Source organism: Oncorhynchus masou, chromosome 24 (genome assembly GCF_036934945.1).
Source record: "Oncorhynchus masou masou isolate Uvic2021 chromosome 24, UVic_Omas_1.1, whole genome shotgun sequence".
NCBI lineage: Eukaryota > Metazoa > Chordata > Actinopteri > Salmoniformes > Salmonidae > Oncorhynchus > Oncorhynchus masou.
Genome location: NC_088235.1, coordinates 99,436,078 through 99,456,870, shown reverse-complemented (window position 1 = coordinate 99,456,870; position 20,793 = coordinate 99,436,078). Strand labels below are relative to the sequence as shown.

Genomic DNA, 20,793 nt, shown 5'->3' with positions numbered 1-20,793 from the left:
GAAACTAGCTCCCTGGTATACAGAAAATATCCGAGCTCTGAAGCAAGCTTCCAGAATATTGGAACGGAAATGGCGCTACACCAAACTGGAAGTCGTCTGACTAGCTTGGAAAGACAGTACCGTGCAGTATCGAAGAGCCCTCACTGCTGCTCGATCATCCTATTTTTCCAACTTAATTGAGGGAAATAAGAACAATCCTAAATTTATTTTTGATACTGTCTCAAAGCTAACTAAAAAGCAGTATTCCCCAAGAGAGGATGGCTTTCATTTCAGCAGTGATTACATTCATGAACTTCTTTGACGAAAATATCATGATCATTAGAAAGCAAATTATGGACTTGTTTTTAAATCTGCGTATTTCTCCAAAGTTCAGTTGTCCTGAGTCTGCACAACTCTGTCAGGACCTAGGATCAAGGGAGACACTCAAGTTTTTTAATACTATAAAACTTCAAGCTGCATACTGGACCCTATTCCAACTAAACTACTGAAAGAGCTGCTTCCTGTGCTTGTCCCTCCTAAGTTGAACATAATAAACGGCTCTCTATCCACCGGATGTGTACCAAACTCACTAAAAGTGGCAGTAATAAAGCCTCTCTTGAAAAAGCCAAACCTTGACCCAGAAAATATAAAACAACTATCGGCCTGTATCGAATCTCCCATTCCTCCCAAGAAATGTTTAAAAAGCTGTTGCACAGAAACTCACTGCCTTCCTGAAGACAAACAATGTCTATGTAATGCTTCAGTCTGGTTGTAGACCCCATCATAGCACTGAGACTGCACTTGTGAAGGTGGAAAATTACCTTTTAATGGCGTCAGACCGAGGTTCTGCATCTGTCCGCGTGCTCCTAGACCTTAGTGCTGCTTTTGATACCATCAATCACCACATTCTTTTGGAGAGATTAGAAACCCAAATTTGTCTACACGGACAAGTTTTGGCCTGGTTTGGATCTTATCTGCCGAAAAAAATATCAGTTTGTCTCTGTGGATGATGTGTCCTCTGTAAATTACGGTGTTCCTCAAGGCTCCGTTTCAGGACAACTATTGTCTTCACTATATATTGTCCCTCTGGTGATGTCATTTGGAAACATAATGTTAACTTTTACTGCTATGCAGACAACACACAGCTGTATATTTTGATGAAACATGGCAAAGCCCCAAAATTGCCCTACCTGGAAGCCTGTGTTTCAGACATAAGGAAGTGGATGGTGGCAAATGTTCTACTATTAAACTCAGACAAAACAGAGATGCTTGTTCTAGGTCCCAAGAAACAAAGAGATCTTCTGTTGAATCTGACAATTAATCTTGATGGTTGTACAGTCGCCTCAAATAAAACTGTGAAGGACCTCGGCGTTACTCTGGACCCTGATCTCTCTTTTGACGAACATATCAAGATTTATTCCATCTACGTAACATTGCAAAAATCTGAAACTTTCTGTCCAAAAATTATGCAGAAAAATGTATCCATGCTTTTGTCACTTCTTGGTTATACCACTGCAATGCTCTAATTTCCGGCTACTCGGATAGAGCACTAAATAAACTACAGTTAGTGCTAAACACTGCTGCTAGAATCTTGACTAGAACCCAAAAAATTGATCATATTACCCCAGTGCTAGCCTCTACACTGGCTTCCTGTTAAGGCTAGGGCTGATTTCAAGGTATACTGCTAACCTACAAAGCATTACATGGGCTTGCTCCTTCCTATCTTTCCGATTTGGTCCTGCCGTACATACCTACACGTACGCTACAGTCACATGACGCAGGCCTCCTTATTGTCCCTAGAATTTTTCAGCAAACAGCTGGAGGCAGGGCTTTCTCCTATAGAGCTCCATTTTTATGGAATGGTCTGCCTATCCATGCGAGAGACGCAGACTCGGTCTCGATCTTTAAGTCTTTATTGAAGACTCATCTCTTCAGTAGGTCCTATGATTGAGTGTAGTCTGGCCCAGGAGTGTGAAGGTGAACGGAAAGGCACTGGAGTAGCGAACAGCCCTTGCTGTCTCTGTCTGGCCCACTGGCTTACTGGTGCTCTTCCATGCTCTCCCTAGGAGGGGTGCTGCACTAGTTTATGTTTGGGGTCAGTTTTATATCTGGGTTTCTCTCCAGTCTTATCCGTGTCATGCTGAATGTAAGGGCTTTATAATTCTGTCATTTTTTGATTTTTTTCTTTCTCTTGGAGGACCTGAGTCATAGGACCATGCCTCAGGACATGCTACCTGGCCTCTGGCTGATGACTCCTTGCTGTCCCCAGTCCACCTGGCCGTGCTGCTGCTCCAGTGTCAACTGTTCTGCCTGTGGCTATGGAACCCTGACCTGTTCACCGGACGTGCTACCTTCCCAGACCTGCTGTCTTCAACTCTCTGGAGACAGCAAGTGCATAATATCTGAATGATCGGCTATAAAAGCCAACTGACATTTACTCCTGAGGTGCTGACCTGTTACACCCTCTACAACCATTGTGATTATTGTTACTTGACCCTGCTGGTCATCTATGAACATTTGAACATCTTGGCCATGTTTTGTTAAAATCTCTACCTAGCACAGCCAGAAGAGGACTGGCCACCCCTCATAGTCTATTCTCTCATAGTTTCTTCCTATGGCAGCTATTAGTCTTTACATGCATTGGGAGATTTTTCCTATGGCAGCTATTAGTCTACTACATGTTGATGATCTACTAGCTACCTTGTAAGAAGGGCTTTATAAATACATTTGATTGATTGATTGTTAGGATGAAAAAGCGCATGCACTGCAGCCTCAATTAGCCTAGCTAGCTAATGTTAGCTATTTTAACTAACTTCTCCCGGTTTGATGCAGTCAAGACAGGTACTACGTCATAATATTTGATGATAAATAACCTAGCTATGGCAGCTATTAGTCTACTACATAGTTGATGATAAATAACCTAGCTATGGCAGCTATTAGTCTACTACATAGTTGATGATATATAACCTAGCTATGGCAGCTATTAGTCTACTACATAGTTGATGATAAATAACCTAGCTATGGCAGCTATTAGTCTACTACATAGTTGATGATATATAACCTAGCTATGGCAGCTATTAGTCTACTACATAGTTGATGATAAATAACCTAGCTATGGCAGCTATTAGTCTACTACATAGTTGATGATATATAACCTAGCTATGGCAGCTATTAGTCTACTACATAGTTGATGATAAATAACCTAGCTATGGCAGCTATTAGTCTACTACATAGTTGATGATAAATAACCTAGCTATGGCAGCTATTAGTCTACTACATAGTTGATGATAAATAACCTAGCTATTGCAGCTATTAGTCTACTACATAGTTGATGATATATAACCTAGCTATGGCAGCTATTAGTCTACTACCTAGTTGATGATATATAACCTAGCTATGGCAGCTATTAGTCTACTACATAGTTGATGATAAATAACCTAGCTATGGCAGCTATTAGTCTACCACAGTGTGAGTTGGCTTGTTGCTTGGTTGCTGTCTCTCATCTCTTGTCTCTTCCTCCCTGCTCCCCGTGTCACTCTCTCACAGTACGGCCCCTCTCCCACATGCTAGAACAACACCTCTCTCCCTCCTCTCGCGTTTTTTCAGCTCTGGTTAATAAAGTAGATTAAAAAAGGACTTTTCTGCTGCTTGCATCACTTGGATCGGACTGGATCCGGATCCGACAAGGTCTATACAGAACGAGTTAGTTGTCCTTGGGTCTGTTCGGAACAGTTCTTTAAAATAAAACATTTAAGCATATTGTGACCCTGTTTGGACCCGTGAAGACCTTTACTGTACCACAACATAACCAACTGCTAAAGACCACAAGTCAAACATTAATGACCACAACTTGAACATTAATGGCCACAACTTAAATATCAATGACCACAACCTTTCCACTACTGCCCAAATTATAAAATATGTAACTGGCACACACCAGACACAGGCATGCCCAAACCTACGAATGTCAGTTTACTCACACACACACATATATAATATTTCACTTACCCGAGCCGTGGGCATCTTGTTGGCCTCGACGTAGAAATGTGGGGTCCTGACTTCATACAACGCTCCATAGTCTAGCTCCTGAATAGAGATTTACAGTAGGGATACGTAACAATATAAAATATCAGATCTGAAAATACACACATTCAAGCTGTGTGTGTGTGTGTTACCGTGGTGCCCATGCGGTCCAGTGTGTCTTCGTTGATGGGGTAGCGCAGCCTCATTTTGCGGTACAGGGGGTGTTTCTCATAGTAGCTGACCAAGTCAACCAGACTCTCGAACTCTGCTGAGCTACCCAACATGAACATACGGCCCTCCTGCTGGATACGACAGTGTTTGATCTTACCCTCCGCCCTAGGGAGAGAGAAGGGGAAAAGGGAGGGGGGAGAGAGGGAGAGAGGGGAGAGTGGACAGGGAGAGAAAGGGGGAGGGGAGAAGGAGGGGGAGAGAGGCCGGGCAATAGAGAGAGAGTGAGGGGAGAGGGGAGTTGACAGATAGAGAAGGGGGAAAGGGAGTGGACAGGGAGAGGGAGAGAGAGATGGGGGTGGAAGGTCAGAGATGTTTAGTGTAAAATAAAAGGTTTGGGAACTCAGATTCTCAAAATGTTTTACAGCTACAACATTGAGAGCATCTTGACTGGCTGCATCACCGCTTGGTATGGCAACTGCTTGACATTCGACCGCAAAGCGCCACAAATGGAAGTGCGTCTGGCCCAGTACATCACTGGGACCGAGCTCCCTGCCATCCAGGACCTCTATACCAGGCAGTGTCAGAGGAAGTCCCAAACAATTGTCAAAGACTTCAGCCACCCAAGCTACAAACTTTTCTCTCTGCTAGCACATGGCATGCTGTACCAGTGCACCAAGTCTGGATCCAACAGGACACTGAACAGCTTCTACCCCCAAGCCATGAGACTGCTAAAGAATACTGCTACAGTTTAAGTCAGAAGTTTACAGACATTTAGGTTGGAGACATTAAAACTCACTTTTCAACCACTCCACAAATTTCTTGTTAACCAACTGTAGTTTTGGCAAGTTGGTTAGGACATCTACTTTGTGCATGACATAAGTCATTTTTCCAACAATTGTTTAAAGAACAGATTATTTCACTTATAATTCACTGTATCACAATTCCAGTGGGTCAGAAGTTTATATACACTAAGTCGTGCCTTTAAACAGCATTGAAAATTCCAGAAAATTATGTCATGGCTTTAGAAGATTCTGAAAGCCTAATTGACATCTTTTGAGTCAATTGGAGGTGTACCTGTGGATGTATTTCAAGGCCTACCTTCAAACTCAGTGCCTCTTTGCTTGACATCATGGGAAAATCAAAAGAAATCAGCCAACACCTCGTAAAAAAATTGTAGACCTCCACATGCAAGTATAAACACCATGGAACCTTGCAGCCGTCATACCTTTCAGGAAGGAGACATGTTCTGTCTCCTAGAGATGAACGTACTTTGGTGTGGAAAGTGCAAATCAATTCCAGAACAACAGCAAAGGACCTTGTGAAGATGATGGAGGAAACAGGTACAAAAGTATCTATATCCACAGTAAAACAAGTCCTACATCCTCTCCCCTGTAACTATTCCCCAAGTTGTTGCTGTAAATGAAAATGTGTTCTCAGTCAACTTACCTGGTAAAATGTGCCATTAAAATGTGCCATTAAACCCCTACAACTCATCCAGAACGCCGCAGCCCGTCTGGTGTTCAACCTTCCCAAGTTCTCTCACGTCACCCCGCTCCTCCGCTCTCTCCACTGGCTTCCAGTTGAAGCTCGCATCCGCTACAAGACCATGGTGCTTGCCTACGGAGCTGTGAGGGGAACGGCACCGCAGTACCTCCAGGCTCTGATCAGGCCCTACACCCAAACAAGGGCACTGCGTTCATCCACCTCTGGCCTGCTCGCCTCCCTACCACTGAGGAAGTACAGTTCCCGCTCAGCCCAGTCAAAACTGTTCGCTGCTCTGGCCCCCCAATGGTGGAACAAACTCCCTCACGACGCCAGGACAGCGGAGTCAATCACCACCTTCCGGAGACACCTGAAACCCCACCTCTTCAAGGAATACCTAGGATAGGATAAAGTAATCCTTCTCACCCCCCCCCATAAATGATTTAGATGCATTATTGTAAAGTGGCTGTTCCACTGGATGTCAGAAGGTGAATTCACCAATTTGTAAGTCGCTCTGGATAAGAGCGTCTGCTAAATGACTTAAATGTAAATGTAAATGTAAAATAACGGCTAAATACATTAAAAAAATTAAATTAAAAAAATATCGACATAACCTGAAAGGCCACTCAGCCAGGAAGAAGCCACTGCTCCAAAACTGCCATATAAAGCCAGACTACGGTTTGCAACTGCACATGGGGACAAAGATCGTACATTTTGGGGAAATGTCCACTGGTCTGATGAAACTAAATTCACACATACTTACACCCCAACACATACACACACAACATACGCCCACACGCAGATAACATGCACACACACTGGACTCTACCCATACACTCACACATACTTACACCCCAACACACACATACACACAAACATACGCCCACACACAGATAACATGCACACACACTGGACTCTACCCATACACTCACACATACTTACACCCCAACACACACATACACACAAACATACGCCCACACACAGATAACATGCACACACACTGGACTCTACCCATACACTCACACATACTTACACCCCAACACACACATACACACACAACATACGCCCACACACAGATAACATGCACACACATGCATACTGACGCCCTGCACACACACTTTCACAATCACCACATACGATGCTGCTATACACTACGTAAATGTAAAGTACATACAGCACCAGTCAAAAGTTTGGACACACCTACTGATTCAAGGGCTTTTTTAATTGTTTTACTATTTTCTACATTGTAGAATAATAATGAAGACATCAAAACTATGAAATAACATTATTGGAATCATGTAGTAACCAAAGAAAAGTGTTCAATAAATCAAAATATATTTTATATTTGAGGTTCTTCAAAGTATCCACCCTTTGCCATGATGAGAGCTTTGCACACTCTTTGCATTCTCTCAACTAGCTTCATGAGGTAGTCACCTGGAATGCATTTCAATTAACAGCTGTTAAAAGTGAATTTGTGTAAAAATAATGAATTTGTTAATTTCCTTCTTAATGCATTTGAGCCAATCAGTTGTGCTGTGATAAGGTAGGGGGGTATACACAAGACAGCACTATTTGGTGAAAGACCAAGTCCATATTATGGCAAGAACAGCTCAAATAAGCAAAGAGAAATGACAGTCCATCATTACTTTAGGACATGAAGGTCAGTCAATCCAGAAAATTTCAAGAACTTCTACATTTTCTTCAAGTGCAGTCGCAAAAACCATCAAGCGCTATGATGAGACTTGCTCTCATGAGGACTGCCAGAGGAAAGGAAGACCCTGAGTTACCTCTGCTACAGAGGATACGTTCATTAGAGTTACCAGCCTCAGAAATTGCAGCCCAAATAAATGCTTCACAGAGTTGAAGTAACAGACATCAACTGTTCAGAGGAGCATGAATCAGGCCTTCATGGTCGAATTGCTGCAAAGACACCACTACTAAATGACACCAATGAGAAGAAGAGACTTGCTTGACCCAAGAAACACAAGCAATGGACATGAGACCAGTGGAAATCTGTCCTTTGGTTTGATGAGTCCAAATTTTAGATTTTTGGTTCCAACCGCCGTGTCTTTGTGAGACACAGAGTAGGTGAACCGATTATCTCCGCATGTGTGGTTACAACCGTGAAGCATGGAGGAGGAGATGTGATGATGTGGGGGGCTTTGCTAGTGACACTGCCTATGATTTATTTAGAATTCAAGGCACTCTTAACCAGCATGGCTACCACAGCATTATGCGGCGATACGCCATCCCATCTGGTTTGCACTTAGTGGGACACCTCCAGGCTGTGTAACGGCTATTTGACCAATTGACCCATTGAGATGGTTTGGGATGAGTTGGACCGCAGAGTGAAGGAAAAGGAGCCAACAGGTGCTCAACATATGTGGGACTGTTGGTTGAGAGAATACCAAGAGTGTGCAAAGCTGTCATCAAGGCAATTGGTGGCTACTTTGAAATATAAAATATATTTAGATTTGTTGAACACTTTTTTGATTACCACATGATTCCAGTAGGTGTGCCCAAACTTTTCACTGGTACTGTATCTACCTCAAATACCTCGTACCCCTGCAGATCAACTCGGTACTGGTACTGCCTGTATATAGCCATGTTATTTTCTACTTCCTGTATATAGCCATGTTATTTTCTACTTCCTGTATATAGCCATGTTATTTTCTACTTCCTGTATTTAGCCATGTTATTTTTAATCTCTTTTTTTATTCGTTATTCACTGCGTCTATTTTAGCATTGTTGGAAAAAGACCCATAATTAAGCATGTCATTGTTGTCTACGAAGCAAATTTAATTTAATTTGAATACAATTGAAAAGTCTTTGTTTTTCTATGGGTGTGTTTGTTTATGTGTGTGTGTGTTACCTGAAGGAGATAGCGTAGGAGTTGATGTCGCTGCGTTTGCGGAGCAGGTAGGCCCCATCTCTGGGTACCCTCATCAACATGTGTTCAGCCTGGACACGAGAAAGACTGGAGTGGAACCACCTAAACACAACATAACACAGAGTACTCACGCGTCTGTGTGTATGACGAGGTATGTGTGTATGAAAGTGTGCATGTATGAGGACGCGTGTGTGTGTTTATGAGGACGTGTGTGTCACAGGAGGGTGGTGGCACCTTAATTGGGGAGGACGGGCTCGTGGTAATGACTGGAGCGGAACAGGTGGAAAGATATCAACAACATCAAACACATGGTTTCTATATTTTTGATGTCATTCCATTCACTCCGTTCCAGCCATTACTATACGCTGTCCTCCCCTCAGCAGCCTCCACTGGTGTGTGTCTGTGTGAACATGGGGAACACAACATGTGTGTTACTAACACATTAACTTTCTGTCTCTCTCCCACACACACACACACACACACACACACACACACACACACACACACACACACACACACACACACACACACACACACACACACACACACACACACACACACACACACACACACACACACACACGCACACACACACCCCAACCCCCCTCCCCTCTTACTCTCTGCTCTCGTGTGCGTTGGGCTGTGGTACAGGGCTGCCCAGCCTCATCTCAAACTCGTTGCAGCGTAGGGGCGTGTCTCTGTAGTGGCAGATGAGTCTATACAGGCTGTCAAACACCAAGTTGTCAGTCAGGTAGTAGCGGGTGGAGCCAGACTCCTGGCGGGAATGGATCCTACAGTGCTGCACACGCCCAGATCGCCTGGAGGGGAGGGGCCACAGGTGTCAATCAAGATGGAAGGGCCCACACATGACATCATATCCTGGGGACCTACAAGGTTCCAAATGGCACCCTACTCCCTACTGTATTGAGTGTACTATCCTGAACAAAAATATAAACACAACATGTAAAGTGTTGGTCCCATGATTTATGAGCTGAAATAAAAGATCCCAGAAATGTTCCATACATATAAACAGCTTAATTCTCTGAAATTGTGTGCACACATTTGTTTACATCCATGTTAGTGAGAATATCTACTTTGTCAAATTAATCCACCCACCTGACAGGTGTGGCATATCAAGAAGCTGATTAAACAGCATGATCATTACACAGGTGCACCTTGTGTTGGGGACAATAAAAGGCTACTCTACAATAGACTATTTTGTCACACAATGCTACAGACGTCTCAAGTTTTGAGCATAGAGAGGACCAGCTAAGGGAGGACCAGCATAGAGACATAGAGAGGACCAGCACAGAGAAGACCAGCATAGAGACATAGAGAGGACCAGCACAGAGAGAACCAGCATAGAGACATTGAGAGGACCAACATAGAGACATTGAGAGGACCAACATAGAGACATTGAGAGGACCAACATAGAGACATAAATTGGACCAGCATAGAGACATAGAGAGGACTAGATTAGAGACATAGAGAAGACCAGCATAGAGACATAGAGAGGACTAGCATAGAGACATAGAGAAGACCAGCATAGAGACATAGAGAAGACCAGCATAGAGACATAGGTGACTGACCAAAAGGAGAGGGTGTAGTCTCCTACAAAGGTCTCACTCTCTCGGACCAGGAAGGTCCCATCCTTGCCCCCGCCCTCACAGTACTCCTGCAGCAGTTTCTCAGCAACCTGTCTCCCATCCCGCCCCCCTCCCAGCTTCCCATGGAACCAGCGCTCTGCACAGTGCTGCTCATTGTTGTTACACTCCTAGATGGGGGGGAGAGGGAGGGGGACAGAGGGGGTGGGGGTGGGAGGAAAGAGGGGGAGGAGGAGAGAGAGGGGAGGGAGAGAGAGATTAGAAATCCAAATGACAAAACATTCCGTTCCACTTAATTCGACATCCTGCTATTTACCTAGTAAGTACTGTAGTTAGACATTAAGTGGTAAAATAGTAATTACCTAACAATTACATTTAGGTTTCTTTCCTCACATTGAAGGTCATTGAGTGTGTTGAATATTTTTAAGTAGGTCACAGAAAGTATGTTGTTACCAAATATGACCAAACAGGACAGTTAAATAAGGTGTGAGCAAGAATTGTTTGTTCCACTCACATTTGTAACCATCCCTCTCACCTCTTTCCCCCTCCCCCCCTCCTCTTCCTCCTCCTCCTCCTCTTCCTCGGCAGTCTGGTAGTGAGAAGTCTCCTCCGAGTAGTAGATCTTATTACTGCTCAGAACAAAGTAGTGGGGAGTCCATGTCTGAAACACACACACACACACACACACACACACACACACACACACACACACACACACACACACACACACACACACACACACACACACACACACACACACACACACACACACACACACACACACACACACACACACACACACACACACACACACACACACACACACACACACACACACGTGTAACCAACATAGAAATGATGACACACACACATATCTATATCTGTATGCCCACACGTATGTTCCCACACACACACTCACGTGGTCTATGGGGTCTTCCAGGTAGAGAATGCCATTCCTGAGGGAGTTACTGATGTCAGCCTCAGAGTAGCTGGCTGACGTCACCTCTTCATACAGAGAGCCCTCCGCCAGTTTCTTGTGCTGAAACACACACACAGTTTAGTTAAGGTTGACTAGTGGTTGACTTTGGCTCAGTATTGTGTCTGAAATGGCATACTATTCCCTTTTGTAGTCTTATGACCAGAGGCCCTACAGCCATTTCAGACAGCCATGTCAGACACACCCCACAGACTTGGCATGGTCATGTTATGGTCAGTGTGTTTGACCGTTCGGTTGTTCAGTCACCTTGATGAGTATCTTCCTGCGTAGCTGGTAGGGCGAGGGCAGCTCATCTGCATTCAGGTCCACTGGTTTGGTCAGCAGCAGATCTCCAAACACCTTCTTAAAGTGAGTAGCCATGTTCCTTTGTTGGACCACACTACAGTGGTCCTCTATTGAAAGAATCACTGGGTACCTACAGATACAGATACACACAGATACAAACACACGTGTAAGACACACACGTTAAAGAGAGACAGTGAGTGAGTGAGTGAGTGAGTGAGTGAGTGAGTGAGTGTCTACTCACTCTGAAGTGACAAAGGCATGCTCTTTTATGGTGTGCAGCACGTCCAGGAATTTGATCTTGGAGGTGAGAGTGTGGCCATGGTAGATGATTGGCAGGTCATCAGGCCCATCCCAGCAATCAACTGAAACAATGTTTTCACACAGTGCAAGGTCAAAGGTCAAGGTTAGATTTGATCAATAATTGCCTTGAATGTTCCTGCATGCTTTATTCTTGTGTGGTGTTGCTTTGGCAATACAATTTTTTTCATCATGCCAATAAAGCATTTAGAATAGAATTGAATTGAGAAAGAGAGATAGAGGGAGTTGAAGAGGAATTGAACTGAGAAAGAGAGATAGAGGGAGTTGATGAGGAATTGAATTGAGAAAGAAAGATAGAGGGAGTTGATGAGGAATTGAATTGAGAAAGAAAGATAGAGGGAGTTGAAGAGGAATTGAATTGAGATAGAGAGATAGAGGGAGTTGAAGAGGAATTGAACAGAGAAAGTGAGAGAGGGAGTTGAAGAGGAATTGAATTGAGATAGAGAGATAGAGGGAGTTGAAGAGGAATTGAACTGAGAAAGAGAGATAGAGGGAGTTGAAGAGGAATTGAATTGAGAAAGAGAGATAGAGGGAGTTGAAGAGGAATTGAACAGAGAAAGTGAGATAGAGGGAGTTGAAGAGGAATTGAACAGAGAAAGTGAGAGAGGGAGTTGAAGAGGAATTGAATTGAGAAAGAGAGATAGAGGGAGTTGAAGAGGAATTGAACAGAGAAAGTGAGATAGAGGGAGTTGAAGAGGAATTGAACAGAGAAAGTGAGAGAGGGAGTTGAAGAGGAATTGAACTGAGAAAGTGAGAAAGTTGAAGAGGAATTGAATTGAGAAAGAGAGAGAGAGTTGAAGAGGAATTGAACAGAGAAAGTGAGATAGAGGGAGTTGAAGAGGAATTGAACTGAGAAAGTGAGAGAGGGAGTTGAAGAGGAATTGAATTGAGAAAGAGAGAGAGAGTTGAAGAGGGAATTGAACAGAGAAAGTGAGATAGAGGGAGTTGAAGAGGAATTGAACTAAGAAAGTGAGAGAGGGAGTTGAAGAGGAATTGAATTGAGAAAGAGAGAGAGAGAGTTGAAGAGGAATTGACCTGAAAAAGAGAGATAGATGGAGTTGAAGAGGAATTGAACTGAGAAAGAGAGAGAGGGAGTTGAAGAGGAATTGACCTGAGAAAGAGAGATAGAGGGAGTTGAAGAGGAATTGAACTGAGAAAGAGAGAGAGGGAGTTGAAGAGGAATTGAACTGAGAAAGAGAGAGAGGGAGTTGAAGAGGAATTGACCTGAGAAAGAGAGAGAGGGAGTTGAAGAGGAATTGACCTGAGAAAGAGAGATAGATGGAGTTGAAGAGGAATTGAACTGAGAAAGAGAGAGAGGGAGTTGAAGAGGAATTGACCTGAGAAAGAGAGATAGAGGGAGTTGAAGAAGATGACGTTTCTTACGTTCTATGCAGCGACAGCCCATCCTCAGGCATCGAGCGTAGGCCTCTAGAGATGACTCACTGGAGAACTGATCACCTGTCAGATACCTGAGAGAGAAGGGGGAGACCGGGAGAGGGAGCGAATGAGGGAGAGGGAGGGAGAGAAGAGGAAGATAGGAGAGGAGGAAAGGAAGTGAAAAGAGAGAGTGTTATATGGAGGGTTGAATGAGCAGTATGTAATTTGGTAATTTGAGAGAGATACAGAAAGGTAGAGGTATAGAGGTATAGAGGTGTGACCCTACGTGTTGTGTGATGAGGAAATCCAGTACTGAGACAGGGGTCTCTTCATGTCGTCAGAGACAACAACAGCAGGTCGAGGGTCACACAATGAGTTCTCCTTGGAGTACAGGAACGTCAGGAACTGAACAGAGAACAAAACATTAGAGGATGAGCAGACAGGGAGAGAGAGAGTGGTGTGTGTGTGCGCATGTGTTTGTATGCATGCGTCTTACCTCATCTAGCTGTAGCATAGGTTCGGTCTGTGCTCCACCCCTCAGGTAGCCCGTTAGGAACTCTCTGACGCGGCTCAGGTCCGACGCCCATGACTCCTGCATGTGTCACATGGTCATGACATCATCAACATGCGACCAGGAAACACGTCTCAGTCATAGAGTTGGATAGAGGGCTAATTTGCCACAAAGCTTGTTTTAGCATTTGCAGGACCATTGAGGACTCACACTTTTGAAGTAGTCAACTGGGTGGGACTTCCTATGGGTTAAGGAAAGATCACAGAAATTCATCCAGGTCATCAGGAGAGATCACCAATGAATTATACTCCTGAGCAAACGTTCCATAACTACAGGTGGCAGTTAGATCACCAACCTTAGCCTTATCCTATCCCACCTCAAGACCTTCACTTACAGCCTCCTCGACCCACTGCAGTTCGCCTATGGAGCCAACAGGTCTGTGGACGCCGCTGTCAACATGGATCTCCACTACATCCTTCAGCACCTCGACAACTCAAAGACTTGTGTGAAGTCATCTGACTCCATTTGTCAGTGAAACAACAACTTCCTGTCCAACAGGACACAATACGTGAAGCAGGGAAAACCTCTCTTGGAGTCTCTGTCCCTTCTTCTATGCTCTCTCTAATCCAACGAATGCACCGCCAACAACCCGTCGGTCAAACAACTCAAGTTCGCAGATGACACCACCCTGGTCGGCCTTGTCTCCAACGGTGACGAGTCTATGTACCGAAGAGAGGTTGACAGGACGGTGGCCTGGTGCAGTCACAAAAAAATCTACGGCTTGTAATCAACGGCTCAGCTGTAAGTACGGCTGACTCATTCAAATTCCTGGAGACCATCACCTCCCACAACCTTAAGTGGGAGGACAACAGCACAGTGGTCACCAAGAAGGCACAACAGAGGGTGCACTTCTTGTGTCAGCTGAATAAATTCAAACTCTCACTCTACACAGCCATCATCGAGTCCATCCTCACCTCCTCGATTACTGTCTTAGTTCGGAATGCCTCTGCCTGGTCCAAGGGCAAACTGCAACGGATTGTGGAAATGCTGCGAGGGTCATCGACTGCCACCTGCCCTCCATCGTAAACCTTCACGACTCCAGGACAAGGAAGCATGCAGGAAAGATCATCACCGACCACTTTCACAACGATCGTCACCTCTTCCAAAGACACCCCTCTGGCGAACGGTACAATCACAACCAAAACCTTCTGCAACCTGAACAGCTTCTTCCCCCATGATGTGACCCTTACCAACTGGCCACCTGGATTTTCTGATTCATGGACTATGCACTCTTCAATACGCACACTGTCTATGCACTCTTCAATACGCACACTGTCTATGAACCCTACAATACGCACACTGTCTATGCACCCTGCAATATTCACATTGTCTATGAACCCTACAATACGCACGCTGTCAATGAACCTTGCAATACTCACAATGACTATGCACCCTGCAATATGCACACTGTCTATGCACCCTGCAATAATCACACTGTCTGTGCACTCTGAAAAACTCACACTGCCTATGCACCCTGCAATACTCACACTGTCTATGCACCCTGCAAAACTCACACTGTCTATGCACCCTGCAATACTCACACTGTCTATGCAATAATCACACTGTCACCACTGCAATACTCACACTGTCTATGCACCCTGCAATACTCACACTGTCTATGCACCCTGCAATACTCACACTGTCTATGCACCCTGCAAAACTCACTGTCTATGCACCCTGCAATAATCACACTGTCTATGCACCCTGCAATACTCACACTGTCTATGCACCCTGCAATAATCACACTGTCTATGCACCCTGCAATACTCACACTGTCTATGCACCCTGCAATACTCACACTGTCTATGCACCCTGCAATACTCACACTGTCTATGCACCCTGCAATACTCACACTGTCTATGCACCCTGCAAAACTCACTGTCTATGCACCCTGCAATAATCACACTGTCTATGCACCCTGCAATAATCACACTGTCTATGCACCCTGCAATACTCACACTGTCTATGCACCCTGCAATAATCACACTGTCTATGCACCCTGCAATACTCACACTGTCTATGCACCCTGCAATACTCTCACTGTCTATGCACCCTGCAATAATCACACTGTCTATGCACCCTGCAATACTCACACTGTCTATGCACCCTGCAATAATCACACTGTCTATGCACCCTGCAATACTCACACTGTCTATGCACCCTGCAATACTCACACTGTCTATGCACCCTGCAATACTCACACTGTCTATGCACCCTGCAATAATCACACTGTCTATGCACCCTGCAATAATCACACTGTCTATGCACCCTGCAATACTCACACTGTCTATGCACCCTGCAATAATCACACTGTCTATGCACCCTGCAATAATCACACTGTCTATGCACCCTGCAATACTCACACTGTCTATGCACCCTGCAATAATCACACTGTCTATGCACCCTGCAATACTCACACTGTCTATGCACCCTGCAATACTCACACTGTCTATGCACCCTGCAATACTCACACTGTCTATGCACCCTGCAAAACTCACTGTCTATGCACCCTGCAATAATCACACTGTCTATAGACCCTGCAATACTCACACTGTCTATGCACCCTGCAATACTCACACTGTCTATGCACCCTGCAATAATCACACTGTCTATGCACCCTGCAATACTCACACTGTCTATGCACCCTGCAATACTCACACTGTCTATGCACCCTGCAATACTCACACTGTCTATGCACCCTGCAAAACTCACTGTCTATGCACCCTGCAATACTCACACTGTCTATGCACCCTGCAATACTCACACTGTCTATGCACCCTGCAATACTCACACTGTCTATGCACCCTGCAATACTCACACTGTCTATGCACCCTGCAATACTCACACTGTCTATGCACCCTGCAATACCACACTGTCTATGCACCCTGCAAAACTCACTGTCTATGCACCCTGCAATAATCACACTGTCTATGCACTCTGCAATACTCACACTGTCTATGCACCCTGCAATAATCACACTGTCTATGCACCCTGCAATACTCACACTGTCTATGCACCCTGCAATACTCACACTGTCTATGCACCCTGCAATACTCACACTGTCTATGCACCCTGCAATACTCACCATGTCTATGCACCCTTCACTTTCTTCCTAGAACTGCACATTGCTCTTTGCACTGCCCTTTGCGCTCTGCCACGGACTAACTATATTTCCCCCCTTGCACATCATCATGTCCATGTAGTTTTATTCATACATCTCTACCTGCATAAATTATAATGTAGCTGACTGTATATGGTTTGTAATGTAGTCTGTAGTTTTATTCATACATCTCTACCTGCATAAGTTATAATGTAGCTGACTCTATATGGTTTGTAATGTCATCTGTAGTTTTATTCATACATCTCTACCTGCATAAGTTATAATGTAGCTGACTGTATATGGTTTGTAATGTCATCTGTAGTTTTATTCATACATCTCTACCTGCATAAGTTATAATGTAGCTGACTCTATATGGTTTGTAATGTCATCTGTAGTTTTATTCATACATCTCTACCTGCATAAGTTATAATGTAGCTGACTGTATATGGTTAATTGTCTGTCTGTATACTCTGTTAATTGTCTGTCTGTGTACTCTGTTTATTGTCTGTCTGTGTACTCTGTTAATTTTCTGTCTGTAATCTCTGTTTATTGTCTGTCTGTGTACTCTGTTAATTTTCTGTCTGTAATCTCTGTTAATTGTCTGTCTTTTTTTCTTCTTCAAGGTTTCCAAGATGGTGTAGCAGTCAGATATCCTTTGTCCTCGTCTTGTCCCGTGTATATATGTTTTGTTTCTTTTTGTCTTTTTCTTCGCATATCTTGTTATATATTTTTTCTAAAAACTAAACTTCAAAACACTCTCCTGCAACCCGCCTCACCAAATGTGGTGCGGATCTGTTTTTCTTCCAAAAGTATTATTCACCTCATATCCAAAATCCACAACAGAAGCTAGCCAGAAGTTAGCCAGCTCACTAGCTAACGTTAGTATTCAGCTAACCACGGCTAGCAGTCATCAGCTATCCTTTAGCTAGGAAAGCTATCACCAGTTTTGTACAACACAACTCAGACCAGAGCATATCCCCGGATTTCTACCGCAAGCTCTGGACATTTACACCTGGATCTTGCAGCTAACTAGCTGCTATCCGAGTGAATATTGGCTAACGTCGATTCCGGAGAAAACACCAATTATCCTGAAGCTAGCCAACTGAAGAGTTCCATCAGCCACTCCTGGGCTACAAACACCTATCCGGACCCGTTTTACTGCCGATGCGGAGCCCCACAGGGCCTTCACGACGGTACTACCGACGTTATCTGCCCAAGGGAGTTATTAAACTGGACCCTCCATCGCGACGTAACCTAACGCCCATCTGCTAACTGCGGCCCGCTAATCGTTAGCTGTCTTGAGCATATCGGCTGCTATCTGAACAGGTCTATCGAACAATCTTCTTGGGCCACTATAACTATAACTATTTTGACAATTGGATTTGTCCCCTCTACCACACGGAACCCACTAATCTACCGATGGAAATGCACGGGGTGGCTAAAAACAGACCTCCATCAGACCTCCATCTTTAGATGCACTATTGTAAAGTGGCTGTTCCACTTGAACAGCCACTGGATGTCAGAAGGTGAATTCACCAATTTGTAAGTCGCTCTGGATAAGAGCGTCTGCTAAATGACTTAAATGTAAATGTAATCTTCTGCTAGCTTGCAGCCCACGGCTCGGCTAGCTGTCTGAATCGCCGTGACCCCAACCAACCTCACTACTCACTGGACCCTTATGATCACTCGACTAAGCATGCCTCTCCTTAATGTCAATATGCCTTGTCCATTGCTGTTCTGGTTAGTGTTTATTGGATTATTTCACTGTAGAGCCTTTAGCCCTGCTCATTATACCTTATCCAACCTTTCAGTTCCACCACCCACACATGCGATGACATCACCTGGTTTCAATTATGTTTCTAGAGACAATATCTCTTTCATCATCACTCAATGCCTAGGTTTACCTCCACTGTATTCACATCCTACCATACCTTTGTCTGTACACTATTCCTTGAATCTATTTTATCGCCCCCAAAAACCTGCACCTTTTACTCTCTGTTCCGAATGTCCTAGACGTCCAATTCTCATGGCATTTTGCCGTACCCTTATCCTACTCCTCCTCTGTTCCTCTGACGATGTAGAGGTGAATCCAGGCCCTGCAGTGCCTAGCTCCTCTCCTATTCCCCAGGCGCTCTCTTTTGATGACTTCTGTAACCATAAAAGCCTTGGTTTCATGCATGTTAACATTAGAAGCCTCCTCCCTAAGTTTGTTTTATTCACTGCGTTAGCACACTCTGCCAACCCAGATGTCTTAGCCGTATTTGAATCCTGGCTTAGGAAGACCACCAATAACTCTGAAATCTCCATCCCTAACAACAACATTTTTAGACAAGATAGAATGGCAAAAGGGGGTAGGGTTGCAATCTACTGCAGAGATAGCCTGCAGAGTTCTGTCCTACTATCCAAGTCTGTACCCAAACAATTTGAACTTCTACTTTTAAAAGTCTACCTCTCTAAAAACCAGTCTCTCACTGTTGCCGCCTGCTATAGACCACCCTCTGCCCCCAGCTGTTATCTGGATACCATATGTGAACTGATTGCCCCCCATCTATCTTCAGAGCTTGTGCTGCTAGGTGACCTAAACTGTGACATGTTTAACACCCCGACCATCCTACAATCTAAGCTTGATGCCCTCAATCTCACACAAATTATCTATGAACCTACCAGGTACAACTCCAAAGCCGTAAACACGGGCACCCTCATAGATATCATCCTAACCAACTTGCCCTCTAAATACAACTCTGCTGTTTTCAACCAAGATCTCAGCGATCACTACCTCATTGCCTGCATCCGTTATATGTCAGCGGTCAAACGACCTCCACTCATCACTATCAAATGCTCCCTGAAACACTTCAGCGAGCAGGCCTTTCTAATTGACCTGGCCCGGGTATCCTGGAAGGATATCAACCTCATCCTGTCAGTAGAGGATGCCTAGTTTTTTTTAAAGCCTTCATTGCCATCTTAAATAAGCATGCCCCATTCAAGAAATTTAGAACCAAGAACAGATATAGCACTTGGTTCTCTCCAGACCTGACTGCCCTTAACCAACACAAAAACATCCTGTGGCGTTCTGCATTAGCATCGAACAGCCCCTGTGAAATGCAACTTTTTAGGGAAGCTGGAAACCAATATACACAGGCAGTTAGAAAAGCCAAGGCTAGCTTTTACAAGCAGAAATGTGCTTCCTGCAACACAAACTAAAAAAAGTTCTGGAACATTGTAAAGCCCATGGAGAATAAGAGCACCTCCTCCCAGCTGCCCACTGCACTGAGGATAGGAAACTCTATCACCACCGATAAATCCACTATAATTGAGAATTTCAATAAGCATTTTTTCACGGCTGGCCATGCTTTCCACCTGGCTACCCCTACCCCGGTCAACAGCACTGCACCCCCCACAGCAACTCACCCAAGCCTTCCCCATTTCTCCTTCTTCCAAATCCAGTCAGCTGATGTTCTGAAAGAGCTGCAAAATCTGGACACCCACAAATCAACCGGGCTAGACAATCTGGACCCTTTCTTTCTAAAAATTATCTGCCGAAATTGTTGCAACCCTATTACTAGCCTGTTCAACCTCTCTTTCGTGTCGTCTGAGATTCCCAAAAATTGGAAAGCAGCTGCGGTCATCCCACTCTTCAAAGGGGGGGGGGGACACTCTTGACCCAAACTGCTACAGAGCTATATCTATCCTACCCTGCCTTTCGAAGGTCTTTGAAAGCCAAGTTGACAAACAGATCACCGACCATTTCGAATCCCACTGTACCTTCTCCGCTATGCAATCTGGATTCAGAGCTGGGTGCACCTCAGCCACGCTCAAGGTACTAAATGATATCTTAACCGCCATAGATAAGAAACAATACTGTGCAGCCATATTTATTGACCTGGCCAAGGCTTTTGACTCTGTCAATCACCACATTCTCATCGGCAGACTCAACAGCCTTGGTTACTCAAATGATTGCCTCGCCTGGTTCAGCAACTACTTATCTGACAGAGTTTA

General features: G+C 44.5%; 1 protein-coding gene across 1 annotated transcript in view; it reads right to left on the bottom strand.

Moving 5' to 3' along the window:
* Window positions 1-20,793, bottom strand: part of LOC135513120 (1-phosphatidylinositol 4,5-bisphosphate phosphodiesterase gamma-1-like) — a 73,109-nt gene that overhangs the window by 18,020 nt on the left and 34,296 nt on the right. Inside the window, exons 9-20 of the mRNA XM_064935844.1 lie at window positions 13,623-13,718; window positions 13,413-13,531; window positions 13,133-13,218; window positions 11,673-11,793; window positions 11,393-11,561; window positions 11,069-11,188; window positions 10,664-10,810; window positions 10,135-10,319; window positions 9,163-9,363; window positions 8,528-8,647; window positions 4,155-4,338; window positions 3,988-4,065 (exon numbers count right to left, since the gene is read on the bottom strand). Coding sequence (XP_064791916.1) covers window positions 3,988-4,065; window positions 4,155-4,338; window positions 8,528-8,647; window positions 9,163-9,363; window positions 10,135-10,319; window positions 10,664-10,810; window positions 11,069-11,188; window positions 11,393-11,561; window positions 11,673-11,793; window positions 13,133-13,218; window positions 13,413-13,531; window positions 13,623-13,718 — 1,626 coding nt within the window. The remainder of the gene's footprint in view (window positions 1-3,987; window positions 4,066-4,154; window positions 4,339-8,527; window positions 8,648-9,162; window positions 9,364-10,134; window positions 10,320-10,663; window positions 10,811-11,068; window positions 11,189-11,392; window positions 11,562-11,672; window positions 11,794-13,132; window positions 13,219-13,412; window positions 13,532-13,622; window positions 13,719-20,793) is intronic.